A 15063-nucleotide genomic window follows, 5' to 3' on the forward strand; every position below is an offset into this window, starting at 1 on the left:
TCAGCTATTTATAACCTCTGCTCCCATTGACTTCAATGCAAGGTCAGGCACTTTGCCTTTCTGAAAATCAAGCTAAAAAATATTAACATTCACAAATTTCACGTAATAAAAAACATGGTGCACTAAGGACAAACTAATTAGGACAAATGGAGTCTGATTTCAGCATGGCTGATTAGAACATGAAGCATGGTTCTTCCATTGTGCGCTGCAATTAAGAGAAATTAAAGCAACCAAACCAGACTTAAACGCAGAAGAACAACAAGAACAACAGCAACAAAAGAGGAGAGAGCGATGCTAATTGGGAGCTGACGATGGAGCACGTGCCTACATGTGGGACGGCCCAAGCGAGGGGTCCTGGGGGGCACCGTGCGTCCCCGTGCTGCAGCCGGGTGGCCCTGGGCTCCGTGCATGGACGTCGTTGCACACATCCACGCCAGAGTCAGCGAGTGCTCACCAGCTCCCTGCTTCCAGGGGGCAACCACAATAAGTATTTTATTGCTTTGACATCCACATCTGCCTTCTGGTTTTAATTAGACCTTGGCATATGTTTTCTAATTGCTTTCTATGTATAAGGCAATGCGTCACGTAGTATGGTGCTGTGTGATATTTCAGGCTGATGTTGCACACCTGTAAATTTTCGGTCAAGACGCTGGACTTGGTTTCACCAAGTTGTTGTAATTGCCATTGCATTTAACTGATGATGGGGTGCCATGGAAGTCCCAATACCTTACCTGGATATAACTGGATAACAATTACAAACAAACAAAAAAAAGTGGAACAGCAGCTTTTTTTTTTGGTCTTATCCAATGGCTCTGTGATTCAGCTATGCAATTCTAGGCTATTTGGATTTCACCTTTTCTGTATCTTAAATTCTCTGTTGGTAGAGGTTAATTCATTTTCTTTCTAAAAGTATTTAGTCAAGTGTTATTTGCTTGTGCTAGTAATCATGAAGAAGCACTGCAATCAAATAACATTAATTTGAGCACATTAGTTCAGATAAGCACATGATAAAATAAAGGGAACAAACCCACAGCCCTGAAACAAACAAATGTGTTCAGTTTGCTCCACTGGATCCGAAGTCAACCTGTCTGACCTGAGAGCGCGTTCAGCAAGGGGCAGTGCTCACAGGGGAGGGGAAGGGAAGGGAAGGGAAGGGAAGGGAAGGGAAGGCCAGACACCCCTGCAGCCGAAGGCACGGGAGGGACAAAGGGATGCTCCGCTGCAGCATTACCCAATAACCCGGGTCATTTCCCTGTGGTCTGTCTGAATACAAGTGCAGCCGGTGCGGAAGGCAGTCACGCTCCCCTTACTGTGTGTTTTGCACTGTTCTCTTTCTTTTCCTCCCTCCAGAAAGCACCAGGGCCTTGCTGGAACTGCTCCTGTAACTGCCTCCAGGAGCTGTGCAGTGGAGCTGGATGGAAGCGGCTGAGCTGGCGAGCTGGAGGGAGGCACAGGGAACGGGGAGGAGAAATGCTGGGAGCTGGGAAGGGCCTTGCTGCATGTGTGGCCAGTGTTGTTGCCCTGAACAAGGAACTTAAGGAAAGTACAGGAATAAAATCGATGCATGGAGATTTTTTTTTTCCCTCTGGGGATTTAATATCGCTGTGGAACCTCTTCCAGCTCAGCTGAAAAAATCAGGTAGAACAAGGTAGGCTGCAGCAGGCCAACATGGCAATGCCACTAACTTCAGCGTTCAAAAACTGGGAAAAGAAAGAAGTTGTAAGCGTCGTAACAGCACGACTAAGGAACTGATTGGTTAAGGAAGTAAAATACCACAGTATTTGTTTTACTTGATGAACTTCTGAAAATGATTGAGAGAGGGAACTGAGGTTGAGGGAAAGTAAAATAAGTGGCTGCAAATGCTATTTGGGTGCCTGAGTTCACGTCAGGTTCATTTTTTTAAATGAATTGTAAGCAGTCTGAATTTTGTGCTGTTGATACCACGCTAATTTATGTTCTGTTCAAAAGGCTTAAATAGAGATGTCATTACCATCACATCTATAATAATAGCATTAAAAATGTGCTACAGGGAAAGTGGTGCTTAACTGGCACCGCTCGCAGTCCGGAGCTGCGTGTAGCAGTGCCCGGGCAAGGGGGCTCCATGTAGTGCCTTCCCCTTAAAACAGCTCCAGGCACCTGGGGCGAGTGCAGCGCCTGAAGCCAATCCAGGCTATGGAGTCTGCTCCTTTTTTGTACCTGATTATAGCCGAAACGTAATTGGCTTATGATGGTGCCTCTAAGTACTTTTTTAAAAGCCCATGGGGCTTTGTGGTGCGGTGGAGAGCTTTGGGGGCTGCAAGCATTTATTTGTTTGTTTGTTTATTTATTTATTTATGTATTTATTTATTTATTTATTTATTTATTTATTTTGAGGGTCCCCACGTGGAAGAGACAAGGGAGCAGCGGAGAATCGCTGACAGCTCTTCACACGTTGGAGAACCACAAGTGTACCTGGAGGAGCCGCCGCAACCTGCCGGGGGCTGCGGGAAGGCGCGGGGGGGGAGATGGCCGGGGCGGTGCGGGGCGGTGCGGGGGCCGCCGAGCCCCGCAGGGCGGCGGGGGCGGGCGGGAGGGGCGAGGCCGGTCCGGAGCGGCCCCTCCCCGCCCAGCCCCGCTATAGCTGCCCGGCGGGTGGCGGAGGCGGGGACCCGGCGGGGCCGGCGCCCGGCTGCAGGCTGCGTCCCGCTGCCTCCCGCTGCGGCCCCGCTCCCGGCGCGGATGCGCGGCGATGCGGCGGGCGCCGAGCTCCGCGCTGCGGGCACTGCCGCTGCTGGGCGCCGCCGTGTCCCTGTGCGCAGGTAGGGGCCGGGGCCGGGGCTGGGGCTGGGGCTGGGGGCGGTGGCGGAGCCGCAGCGGGTGCGGACGGGCGGGGATGCGCGGCCCCGGGGGCTGCTCCGTGGCCGGGACCCCCCCGCCGGCCCTGCCTCCGTCCCGCTGCGCTCCCAGCTGTGCCGTGCCCGGCCGGGGTCAGCGCTGTTCCCCGGGAGGTTAAGGAGCTTAATGCATTTAATTATGACCAACGTGCGCGCGCGAGAAATAGGTCAGTTGGGATTTATGGGGAATGACCGGCCCGGAGCGGGCTGCAACACACGCTCTTTGGGTACCGGTGTCTCGAAAGTTGCCGGTGGCTGGGTTTTCACAAGCCGCTTCTGACAGGTCACACCCTGAGAGTGCCTCAGCATGCAGCCCCTGCTCCGCTCGGCCTTCCTGGGGGGCTCAAGGCAGCTCGAGGCCCCGGTGCATGCCCCATGCTGGGTACCGCAGGTCCCATCCCATCGCAGCACGGATGGGGCAAAGTGCACAGCCAGCTGGAGGGCTCCAGGCAGGGGCGCTGAGCCTGCAGTGTCTCAAGTCCGCTGTCATAGCTGCTTCTCCCTTGGTGACGTGGGACATCCAGAGCAGATCTTAATTCTTCTGTTTAGCCATACTCCAGTTTCCTTGTCTCTCAATGCTTCTGCCACAGGAGTTGGCTGATGTTGGTGATGCTGTTGCAGAGAGAGGTGGTCACAGCACTCAGCTGAAGGGCAGGGCTGCTGCTGCTCCCATGTCAAAGTGCTCGTACAGTCCCTTCTGGGAAGGGAGGAGTGGCAAGGCTCGGCTGTTGAGGTTTTGAGTATTTCTGTCTAGTGTGCAGTATGGTACATCCAGTAAATCCTTGTTTCTTCCAAGAGATGTGAAATCTGGTGCATCTTGTCTTTGGATTTCTTTTATGTAAGTGTGGAAGCGAACCACAGAAGCAGTCAGTCCATGCTATGCTTGTTTTCCCCCGCTACACCTGAAGTGAAGCATCACCAATATCCACTATGCCCTTCCCACCTCCCTCTGGTGACCATCCAGCACGCTAACAGATCTCGTTGGCTTTGGTTGTTCATATTCAGCGATCACGCGTTGCTTTGATTTCTTAAGTAGCAATGGTTTTGTCCGTCATTTTCCCTGCCCTGTTAGTTATCTTTTCAGAGTCCAGTTCCGGGCTGGTGTGCACATATGTGGGCCCGGACAGGCAGCATCCTCCTCACAGTTCCTTAGAGGGGCACCAGGTGGAGTTGCGCGTACCTAGGGAGGGTGTCCAGGTCTCCCCAGCAGGGCTGGATCAGGTGTTCAGCTCTGCATCGGCACTGCACCGCTCACATTTCTCTACGAACCTGCCTGATCAAGATACGTGACTAAGCACGCGCTGGTAAACTTTTTCTTCCCTATTCTTTCTCTCAAAATTTACGTTCTGTTGGTGCTGCTTTTCTTATGATTTAACTCTGTACACCTGACACCTTCGTTCCACATCTCAATCTGCGCTGTATTAAACGTTTAGCACTCTCTTCTGTGCTCATCACAGCATTGTTTTGGGGCAAGTCAGGAGCACTCAGCGTGCTGTAGCATTTCCAAATAAACCAGAGTCAAGGGTGTGGACTGCAGTAAAGAAATGTGTTACTCTGCACCATGCAGGCATGTGGGACTTGGGCAGCGCTCGGCACTGAATTGCCTTGTTTCACTTTTCTTAGGAGCCTCTTTAGACGTTTCTCAGTTTGTGAGAGCTTGTTTCCCACTTATATGCGTTTTATTTTTTTCCAAAAGCAAAGTACGCATGCCGTAAACGATCCCTGAAGCACAGTGAAGATGCCTGTATGTTCAGTTGGGTGTGAAAGGACAAGGGCAGCTCTTTGCCCTAACTCTGGGAGTGCCATCGGTTTGCACAGCTGAAAGCAGAGCGGGGAGCGCACGCACAAGCAGCTGCTTCTTAGGGCCAGGTGTAACATAAACTTTTTATTTGCTTAAGAATGAGAAGCAAGACAGATTGGTATTGAAAGCTGCTAGATAACGATAAATGCATTAAAATAGCATAAAACTATTCTACACAGACTCTTACTACATGAGTAGTACTGAACTGAAAAAAACAAAACCCTTGCCTTCTTGTCTGTCCCATAACGTAAAATGTTCTTGCATTGTTATAAGCAGTTGCTCAAATGCCCTGTGAGTCTTAGTGCTGATTTTTTAGCACAGTCTGTTTATTCCAGTGCTTCCTATAGAATGTAAACTTGATGTAAAGCCTGAAGTCCCGAGCACGCGTAGGTATAGTGCTTGCCCACCCACGGAGCTGCAGACCAGCACGTGCACATGCGTGTGGATGTCTCACTGACAAGTTCAGACAGCTGCGTTCTGCAAAAAGCACCTGCATTCCAGCTGCAGAATTTGGTTTGCTTACTCCTTATTAACTACTAATATCAAAAAGCCCGTGTGTTGTCAAGTGTCAAAAATAGCAAGTCCTCAGAAAACGCCCTGTAACAGCAAGCAGTTGTACTTCTCCACTAAATGATTTAATTCGCTGCTCTGTAACAAATTACCACTATGAGGCTTTCTTCTCATTTCTCTGGGCTACAGAAGCTCTCTTTTCATACCTTTTAGTAAAAATCTTTAATAATAAAAAAAGCTTTAATAAAGCAGCATAGATGAGAACTACAAGTACTTAATGGTCAACTAGTTTGGCCTTCTTGAGCGTAAATCCTGACTCTGCAAGCTACCAGGGTGACTGCTGATAATTCTGACAGCACGTTAGATAAAAGGCTGTATGTGGGGTGAGTGGGTGTGATTTGGTTCTACTTTCAGTGGAGTAGGCTTTAGAACCTTACCAGTTGCTTGCAGATGATTATTCTAGGCTTTAATCTGGCTGGGATATTTTGTTGTTTTGGGGAACGTTGCTGGAACGAGGGCGGTGTGGTCCCCACATGCGCTGTACAGCACGTCGGGGTGGCACTGAGCTGCGGGACGTGGCTGCTGGTGCAGGGCTCTGCCAGGGCACTGCCCAAGGCCCTCGAGGGCTCTTGGGTTATGGCACTGAGAAGTCAGAGCTCTCAGCTGTAATTTGTGGAAAAAGAGGTCTTGGATGTCATGCCAAACCCCAGCGGTGCGGTGGGGTAGTATCACTGTCATCTCCGTGTCGGGTACTGGAGGGTGTAGGGGTTGGGGCTCTTCTCCCTGCTGGTCTTTGTAGGCTAGGTGTTCAGCTTGTGCCTGGCTGAGAAGGGAAGTTTCTGATAACCTACCTGGTCGTTCACCAAACAGAGATGTGGAAGTGTTGGGCAGTGAGCTGATGATAGCAAAGAGACACTTAATTAACAACTCCATCCCTGTTAAAAAAATGTAATTTCCTCTCTCGTACCTCAAGAGCTATTAGGCTTTGAATTATCCTTCACTGCCTCTGCGCGCCATGCAGAGAGAGCATCCTAACCAAAGCCCAAGTTAGATGCTTAAAATTAGATGTCATGAATACCTTGAAGGGACAAAAACCACAGCTCGTACTGACAACTTTGGACATATGCCAATGAATCCGAGCATATGCAGATCTCTTTGGTACAGCTGGCAGCGTCTGTCCCTGCAGCACACCTCTGCTGGCCTGAGTGCTGCCGGTGATGCTGCAAGCCCGGTGTCTCCCAGAGGTGCAGGTTGTTCCCTTCCCACAGAAGGGCTGGATGAAGCCGCGGCTGTGCTCAGCTCAGACTTCACACAGACGCAGCTGCCTCTTGCTGCTGGATGTAACTTCTGAAGCGCTCCTTTCCAGAATAAATGGTCTTTGCAAGTTATGTTTTTCTTATGCAGTCAGCATTTTTATCTTTCTGTTATTGGTTCATCTTCAGTTTGGTGATGGCAAGAATAAATAAAGTACATTGAAAAGTCGATGGTTATCTTGATTCCATTTTTATCAGGAAGCTGATTCTAGGTAATCAGAGCAGTGTTTGCAGAACTCACATCCCATTTACTTCTCTAGCAGCAAACGTGTCGTCAGAATGACATGGAATTGTGCAAAACCAACGGCAGTTAAGTAAAAGAGACATTTTAGTATTCCAAATGTTGTTTTGAAATACTTTGTTCTTCTTATTTACAGCAACTTTGAAACATTTACATTTTCATCTTCAAAGTCAGACTTCTAGGGACGTTCATTCATTCTCCAGCAACATCTACTCTTTGTGAAGAAGCAGGCTGCATTTGACTGGAGAGGAGCTGTGTGGCAATAGAGAGATCAGTGTGACTTCCTGAATGGGAAATAACTTTTAAAGCTGTTGTCACGCACTGCTTGTATTTGCCTTTCAGTGCCACCAGCTCTCCTTTTTGGATGGCACCTCAGCCTTTGGGCTCAGCCTCACCCCGGTCCCACAGCACCCTTCGGCGCCTTGCAGGCTGAGCAGAGGCTTCTGCCTCCGCTTTTGGCCTGTGCTGTATTGCACCAGATCTTGCCGGTTACCTTAGCGTTGTGTCGCATAGCTGGTGTTTCACGAAGAATAACATTTCAAAGGATGCCTTGTCCATTTGAAGCTATTGAGAAGTGAGTGAATGTCCTTTCACAGCTTATTGCAGCAATAAATAATTTCACTGGGCTGCCCTCGCCCTGCCCAGCTGATATTAATTTTAATGCATGCCCTCAGTTTCTGTCCACTGTGCTTTGTCATGGTTGCTAAGCTTTTCTAGAGTGGGGACTCGAGCACTCAGTATCCTGCTTCCAAAATCAAGATACTTGCACGTACTACTAAAAGCACTTCCATACCTATTTTTCAGAAATGAAAACGTTGGGACTATTTAATATCCCTCATTCTAGGACATTTTCCTCTGTTCTGGAATAATTACTTTTCTTTTCCCAACAGCTCTCTATTTTTTTTTTTCTAGTCCGATATCAGTCCTTTTTGCAGGATGTTTACATAATGGACCTTTAATCTACTCTTGCTCCTAATAAGTTTTATTTCCAGAGTCCTCTCCAGAGAGAGTGCTTTTCCATATATTTCATAGCAGTCCAAACAGCAAGACTTTTTAAAGAGCTGTCATTTTTCAAGGCTCTATTTTCCTCTTCTGAAGAAATAGTTTCAAGAAAATAAACTGACAGCATCGCGTTATCGCTTCCATCAGTGCAGCTTATTGTAGGAAATGGAGAGCTCTGCCCTTAAGAGCAGGCGCAGTGCTCTGGGAGGGAAATAAGCATTTCGAGCTGCGTGTAAAGACTTGCAGATTTCGGTCAATATTTGCACGTTAAATTCTCCTCCACCCGGAGCTCACGGCGGTGCGTGGGAAGCATGAGGTTGGCCACAGCAGGCTGGCCCAAGGCAGCAGGCGGCCACCGCTGCTCCTGCGGCAGCCACAGCAGGAGAGGAGGGGACGCGCTCGCAGCTGGCACCCACAGCTCTCGCAGGTCAGGGACTGCAGGTGCCGTACCGCTGTGCATAGCAGTGTCTGTGAAACTGTTTGTGGAAGTGAATTTGTCTAACAGCTTGTTTGAACAGGCCAACACTGCCTCCCAAATGTCGGCAATAAGACCTCTTGGGGAAGGGGCAAGGGGGAATGGAAGGGACGAGTGCTTCTTGCTTGTTGTAAAATTACTGTCCAGAACATCTGTGGTGCCTGGAGCTTTTGAGGTATGGGAAACAATGATCGGCTGATCCCATTCGTCTTCTCAATATGATGCAAGGTTTCTGCATGAAGCTACACAGAAGAACCTAGTTTCTAAATTCCTCGTCCCCCTTGCCACCTGCCCGGTGCCTCCTCCCAGCTCCCGGTGCCCTTCAGAGTGGAGCTGGGGCTGTCCCCACGTGCTGGGCGGTGGCGATGGGTCTGCTGGCACCTCCTGATGGCCAGCCTTCCCTGTGGCAACAGTGAGATGCTGTACAGCCCTGGTCCTCTCCCCTCTGGTTTCACTCTCTGGCTGCGGGTTGCTCGGCACAGTGAGGTTCCTTTGCGATGCTCTGAAGTCAGGTGTAATTTTTCTGTCCTCAGCAGGTCTTACTGCTTCATTATCGGTGCCCCTTTCCAGATCACTGGAGCTCGTTGAGCACCACGCATTTCTGCAGAGATAACGGCCTCGTGCTGCGAAAACTGACAGCTTTTCTCCATACCTTTTATCTTGGCTCTTACAAGATAAACAGGATAACACCCGGTTAAAAGATGGAAACAGCTCTGCCTCATGGCAGCAAAGTTCCTTTTCACGTCGTCGATGTTTGTTTTCAAATTTCATTTCAAAATGCTCTCCTGCCCTGTAGTCACAATGTGAAACTGCTGACTTTTGTGGATAGGGATGGATTATGACTTAATGGAAGATTAATGCTGCATTAATCTATACAGTAAGAGTCAGTATTAAATGTGAAGCCTGTGGTCCAGAGGAGGTAGCAAGTTCCATCTTCCCTGTAGTTCTTAGCTTATACTTCTAGCCCCACACTATTAGTCAGTTTATGCCAAATATGTGCTCTATTTTTTCCCTTTAACTTTTGAAGTTGCACTACATCCATCTACTTGTTTCAATTGTTAGCTGCTTTCATTAAGCTGGTGCCTAAACTCTTTCTTCCATCTGTTGTTTACATGTAACATCATTCTTGTTCCTTAGATATCTAGTGATTCATGTATTTGAAGCTGACACTTGAGAGAAAAAAAACCTTTTGTGCATCTTTGTGTTAATTTGTTTGGAATCCAATGCTGGTTCAGTTCTTCCTGCTGCGTAAGTTAGGTTCACAGGGTGTTTGCCTGTTCTGTGCATTTTCTAAAGGTTGCCCTGAAAACTAAAAAGAAAAAAAAAAATGTTGTTTTCTTATATAAGTCATGTAGGTTACTTTCTGCTCTGATGAGCAAATAATTCTGTCTTTGATTCACAGCGGGTCTCATCCAAGAAATCACTGTATAGCCTCAATTCCTATTGCAATAACGGGAGAAAAAAAAAATCCTTAAAAACTACCGATGGCTTAAAAGTTCTAAAAGAGGGGACACCTGTTCTGTGTGGTCTCTGTATCTAAAACTTTCTTTCCTTGTGGTCTGTGAAGCAACCTGTCTGTTTGTCCTGCTGTCGGTGTGGGTCTGGACAAGCACCACACTTCTCTGCGGAGGGCAGGAGGCAGCACGTGCAGCCGTCGGGATCCCTGGCTCTGCTTCCCTGCCCATGGGCACGGGGGGACTGGTGGTCCAGGGAGCCCCGGGGAGCTCCCGGTAGCCGTTGGCAACCCTGCCTGGATGCCTGGCATAGCTCTGCGAGGCTGGGAAGTGTTTCAGTTGTCCACTTTCTCCCAGTTTCTCAACGGGAGAATGCAATGCGTTAAGGGAAATGTTGTCACGCTTGAGTAAATAACGGAGTCACGTTCGCTACTGCGTTGAGTGCCTTATTTTGAAATGTTGGGAACACATTTTCCTCCTGCCTCTTTGATCCTTTAACTCCTTCGCCATCCCCTTGTCCCACCTCTCAGTGGCATGGCACCCCGGCAGCACCCCAGCAGCACCGCCTGCCTTCCCCGGGCCTTCTCAGCAGCCCTGGCACTGCCGTGCTGTCAGGCGGGGGCTTGGAGGAGGGAGCACAGCTCAGGAGCGAGGTCAGCTCGAGCACTGGGTATGATGAGCAGGGCAGGTCTGTGGTCTGCTGCCCCTGGTCCATGGGCTGCGGTGAGCGTCCTGCCAGCCCATCTGGGACAGCCGTGGGGCAAAGGAGGGCAGAAACTGTGAGGCTGTGTAACGAGAGAGCTTGACTTCATGTAGCCAATGAATATGGACATTTTTTTTTTCTTCTCATAAAAAGAGAAGGATAATAGAGGAGGTTGTCACAAACAGTGGATCAGCATGGATAGCTCACCAATTCCAGCGAGTCGCCTGTCCCTGAGCATTGGTGGGGGGGAGGCTGGGGAGGCTGCACGAGGCTGTGACAGATGTGGCGAGGGCTGAGGGCTGCTGCTCTGCCATGCACTGCTGTGGCTGTATTTTAAGGTGATCTTTCTGCTCTGTTAGCAGCGGATTCTTGGTGTACATAAATGTTGGAAACGAGGTCAGATGCTTGAGTCTACTCTGGGTATTTTATCCTGATCTCTAAAGGAGAAATTAGCCAGTAGTACAGGCAGGTATCTGGGGAATCTTGCATGTCTGTTCTTTTTTTCTTTTTCTTTTTCTTTTTCTTTTTCTTTTTCTTTTTCTTTTTCTTTTTCTTTTTCTTTTTCTTTTTCTTTTTCTTTTTCTTTTTCTTTTTCTTTTTCTTTTTCTTTTTCTTTTTCTTTTTCTTTTTCTTTTTCTTTTTCTATCAGTTTTTGAGATATTTATTCCTTCTTGTGTAAACGTTATGGATGACTGTTCAAGAGATCAGTGACATTATCACTTACCCGTAATTTCAGACTGTTACACTTGACAGGCACTTCTTATTGTAATGTCTACCAAACACAATTTTTTTCTAAGTTTCTCCATGTTGGATACCTGCTTCTGGATGAACTGCATTTAAAAGTGATCTACGTATATTTTCTAGGAAGAAAGAGTATCATCTTGCTCACAATGCAGACTCTAATCTTGTCTCTGAATAGATGTATCTGTTTTGGTTGTTGTTTGAGCAATGGCTTGAAATTGGGCAGCATTTAGACTCAGGTGAGCTGTGGCAGAAGACACAACACCAGGGAAAGCTGAAATGCAGGCAGGAGGGAGGAGGCAGTGCAGATTTCAAGCCTCAGTAGAGCCCCTTTGCATCTGGTCAGTAACAAAGATGTGCTGAGCCTTCGTTCTTGCTGACCCCTCTGCTGCTCCAGTTCAGCACAGACTTGCTCCATCCCGGGGCACCTGGCTTTAGGGAGCCTCGGCTGGAGGAGCTGGCCTGCAGGCTGGTGCAGAGCGGCAGGACGTTGCTGAAGGCAGGGAAACCTCTCCCTGGAGCCTGCCAGCACATCGCTGCGCTGCCCTGCAGGGAGAGCACCAGACCTTGCGTGGTGGGCAGTGATGGGACTGAGCCTGAAGAAACGGGGGCTGACAGGGCGAGGGGGCTAATTCTGCAGCTGGCAACCTGGTAGGAAAGAAAGAGTGACTGAGAGCGGGGAGTAAAGCCGGAGCTGGGAGATGGTGAAGGAAGAGACGTGTGGACTGGGAGGATGCTTCAATGAGTCTTTGGGAAGTGGTGGGGTGTGAGCTGTGAGCGTGAGCCCTCTTGGGAGGAGCAGAGGCGGTCAGAGGGTGCCATGAAGGGGAGCTGCAGGCAGTCCCGTGACAATGTCCCTGTGACGAGATGGCAGTGGGGGCCTGCAGCTGTCTGAGGGGGGGTGAATGGGACAGGGAGGTGGGGATGGGCATGGGCTGAGAGTCGGGACCAGAACAGAGAGCTGGAAGGAACTGGGAAGCACTGGCTGGAGACTGCTCTTGCTAGAGCAGCGGTTCACAGCTTTTTCCAAAGGAGTGCTGAAAAAGGCAGCAGTGCTCGTGTGGCAGGACACACGCATGTTGTAATGTTTTTGTAGGATGTAATGTTTTGGGTGTGGACAAGTTCTGCTCTCTGTGTGTCTCTTCCAAATTGAACTTAGTGTTCCCATCAAACCTTCGTGTGTATCTTCCGTGACTTCTGCATGCTTGGTATTTCTGAATGAGGAGTGCTGGTAGAGCTGCCTCGGGCTCCAGGACTTCGTGGTCTCCAGAGAGCAAAAAAATGCTCTGGAAGTATCGAGTTCCCTGTGCTCCTTTCCCGGCTCCTCCCAGCTGGTCATCTGCTTTCACTTTCAGAAGCAATGACATTGTGGTTGGGCTGTAATGACAATATTTACCAAAAAGCTTTTTCTTTTTGTTCTACTTAGTATAATGGCTTCTTGCAGAAGCAGCTCTGTGGGGAATAGCCCTTATTTCCATAGGTTCGTGAACTTTCAGTTGTGGGCAGTAAATTGGACAAGTCAGTTTCAAGCAAAATATTCAGAAGAAATAGGAAAAATGGGCCTAGACTCTTTCTTTCGGGCAGTCTCTGAATACAGCAGGAGGAAATACTGATCTTGTGGTGGCACTCATTGCTTCCCCTGCAAGCGAGCTGATCGTCAGACTGGTCTGCACGTGTGACTTCCAGCCACCCCTGGTTGCAGACAGGCTCGAGGGAGAAGAAATAAAGACCTTTTATTCAGGAAATAAGAGACAATCTTAGCTTGGTCAAAGTGGGGCTGCAGAGCCTCTTAGACACTCTTTTCTCATCCTGTGTTCATGGTGCTCAGAGGAATGCCCTTGGAGCTGTTCAGGAACCGCAGTGACAGTTTTGATTAGCTCTCCTTTCAAGCAATCCACAAAATGTCAGGATATAGATAAAGCAGTTATCTGCTGTGGATGACATTGGAAAGACCATTTCCTATTTTATTTTTAGCCCATGAGAAGGTGGGGGAAAAGAGCATAATGGCATATCTGAATCACTGAAGACACTTGCAACAGTCATTTATTTTCATTTCCTCAAGTAATCCTTTTATTTTGCAGCATTGATGACGATGTCTGTTTCTCTTCTGCCAGGTCTCTTATTTCTTTGGACCTGATGAGTCTTGCTCCTGGCATCTCTTCCAGGACTATGTCTTTACCGAAGATTCACCTGCTCCTGTTGCTGGGTGATTGTGCTCGCTCCCCTGCACAGAGAGAACACTGAAACAGACACGCAGTGATACGGTTCCTGGCATACCCTGCATCCAGGATAAACATGAACATATGGTGCCAAGGAAGTTTGTTGCGGGCCCGAGATGAAGATAAACACTACAAGCTGTTATTTCAGAAGGGTAGCATAGGATGAAGATTGTTGTAAAGAAAACAAATAGTGTTACAGAAACAAAAATGGGATTCATACTGACATCTGTCAGGGCTTCTTGGCTCACCCGAAGAGGCTGCTTGAGCTGCGAGTCCCCGTTAGTCCCGCTGCAGCTGTAGGTCACCTCGCATTCGTCCTCACACACGAATGTGGGACACTTATCCACATATCCATATTGCACAGAGGGCTGGGGCACTCTCATGGAAATTAATCTTTTGTCAGCTGCCAGCTTGGGGCAATGGCAGAGTCTGATTTAGCTCCCAGTGTGGACAGGGAAATGCAACATAATAAGAAATGCATCATCTGTTAGCCTGCACTGGCTTGTTGAGCGCTAGTTAGCAATCAGAGAAAGCTCTTCTGTTCCTGGTGGCCCTTCTAGATTCTAGTCACCTCATGACTTTCCTTTCTGAGATGTCTGTTATTGTTCAGTAGAAGAAAAACTGTTCCATACCCTCACCTAGTTCCCAAAGAAACAGAATGGATGCTTGGATATATATATTGTAGACTTTGTCTCCTGTCGGTGTTTGAGCAGTGTTTGATCTTGCAGATTGAAGGTGGTGGCCTTCCTGGTGAAGGCATGCAGAATGCATTTTGGGGACCCTGTGGTAGGGTAGGAATTAAGTCAAAAGAAGAGGTCAAGTCTCTGTACTCTAATTTCCCTTTCCTTTTCCCTTTCCTTTTCCCTTTCCTTTTCCCTTTCCTTTTCCCTTTCCTTTTCCCTTTCCTTTTCCCTTTCCTTTTCCCACAAACAAAATAATCATATGAAGTGCAGTTAAGGAAGGGTTTCCTGTAGAAACTGCATTCAGCCCAAGGTTAAGATGCGTTGCTTACCATATCACTGCTAATATGGGTTCCTAACCTTGTCCTGAAGAGAGAAAAATTTGTTTGTTATTAAGCAATTGAAGAAAACAAGGGAGGCAAAAAACCTGTCAGCATCCAGTGTTTCATTGAGATGATATGGTTTGGGTTCCCTGCCCTTCCAAGAAAGAGCCGATAAAGCCTGAAAATCACAGAATCACAGAATTTCTAGGTTGGAAGAGACCTCAAGATCATCGAGTCCAACCTCTGACCTAACACTAACAGTCCTCCACTAAACCATATCCCTAAGCTCTACAAACCATATCCCTAAGCATCTTCAATGTAGTAGTTACTGATTAAACGTTTTACAAAATCAGATAAAAACACATGAAGATATGGTTAAAAGCACGTAATACTTAGCAGACACCTGACTTTTGCACAAACAGAAATTGGGCAACTATTTGCACGTTTGAAAAAAGTGGATCGTTTCAGAGGATGTGGGGGAGAATAGTCTGTCGCTGCTGCCTGTGTGTGCCTGTAGGGAGGTGCGTGCCAGAACGTCCCGTTGTGCCTCGGTGCTTCCTTCATCCCATTTCTTCCGAGCCAGACGGTTCTCCAGCAAGGCTGTGTGTTGGAAGCCCGCAGGTGCCTGGCTGGCACAGAGGAGAAATGAATGCTTTTTTGAGAAGTCCATAGTTACATAAACAGTGGCTGTTGATATTATTTCAAGTTCAGTACCTAATGCTGTGTCT

At 48.3% G+C, this 15063-nt stretch overlaps 1 protein-coding gene across 2 annotated transcripts in view; it reads left to right on the top strand.

Annotated features, from left to right (window-relative positions):
* Window positions 1–2634: 2634 nt before the first annotated feature.
* Window positions 2635–15063, top strand: part of ACVR1C (activin A receptor type 1C) — a 34795-nt gene continuing 22366 nt past the window's right edge. The window contains exon 1 of one of the 2 annotated variants that reach the window (XM_027458599.3): window positions 2635–2798. In XM_027458599.3, the coding sequence (XP_027314400.3) occupies window positions 2729–2798 (70 nt within the window). In that variant the 5' untranslated portion in view covers window positions 2635–2728. Of the gene's footprint in view, window positions 2799–13245; window positions 13629–15063 lie in introns of those variants that run through there. The other variant, XM_072040687.1, reaches the window with a different exon arrangement.

Source organism: Anas platyrhynchos, chromosome 7 (genome assembly GCF_047663525.1).
Source record: "Anas platyrhynchos isolate ZD024472 breed Pekin duck chromosome 7, IASCAAS_PekinDuck_T2T, whole genome shotgun sequence".
Lineage (NCBI taxonomy): Eukaryota > Metazoa > Chordata > Aves > Anseriformes > Anatidae > Anas > Anas platyrhynchos.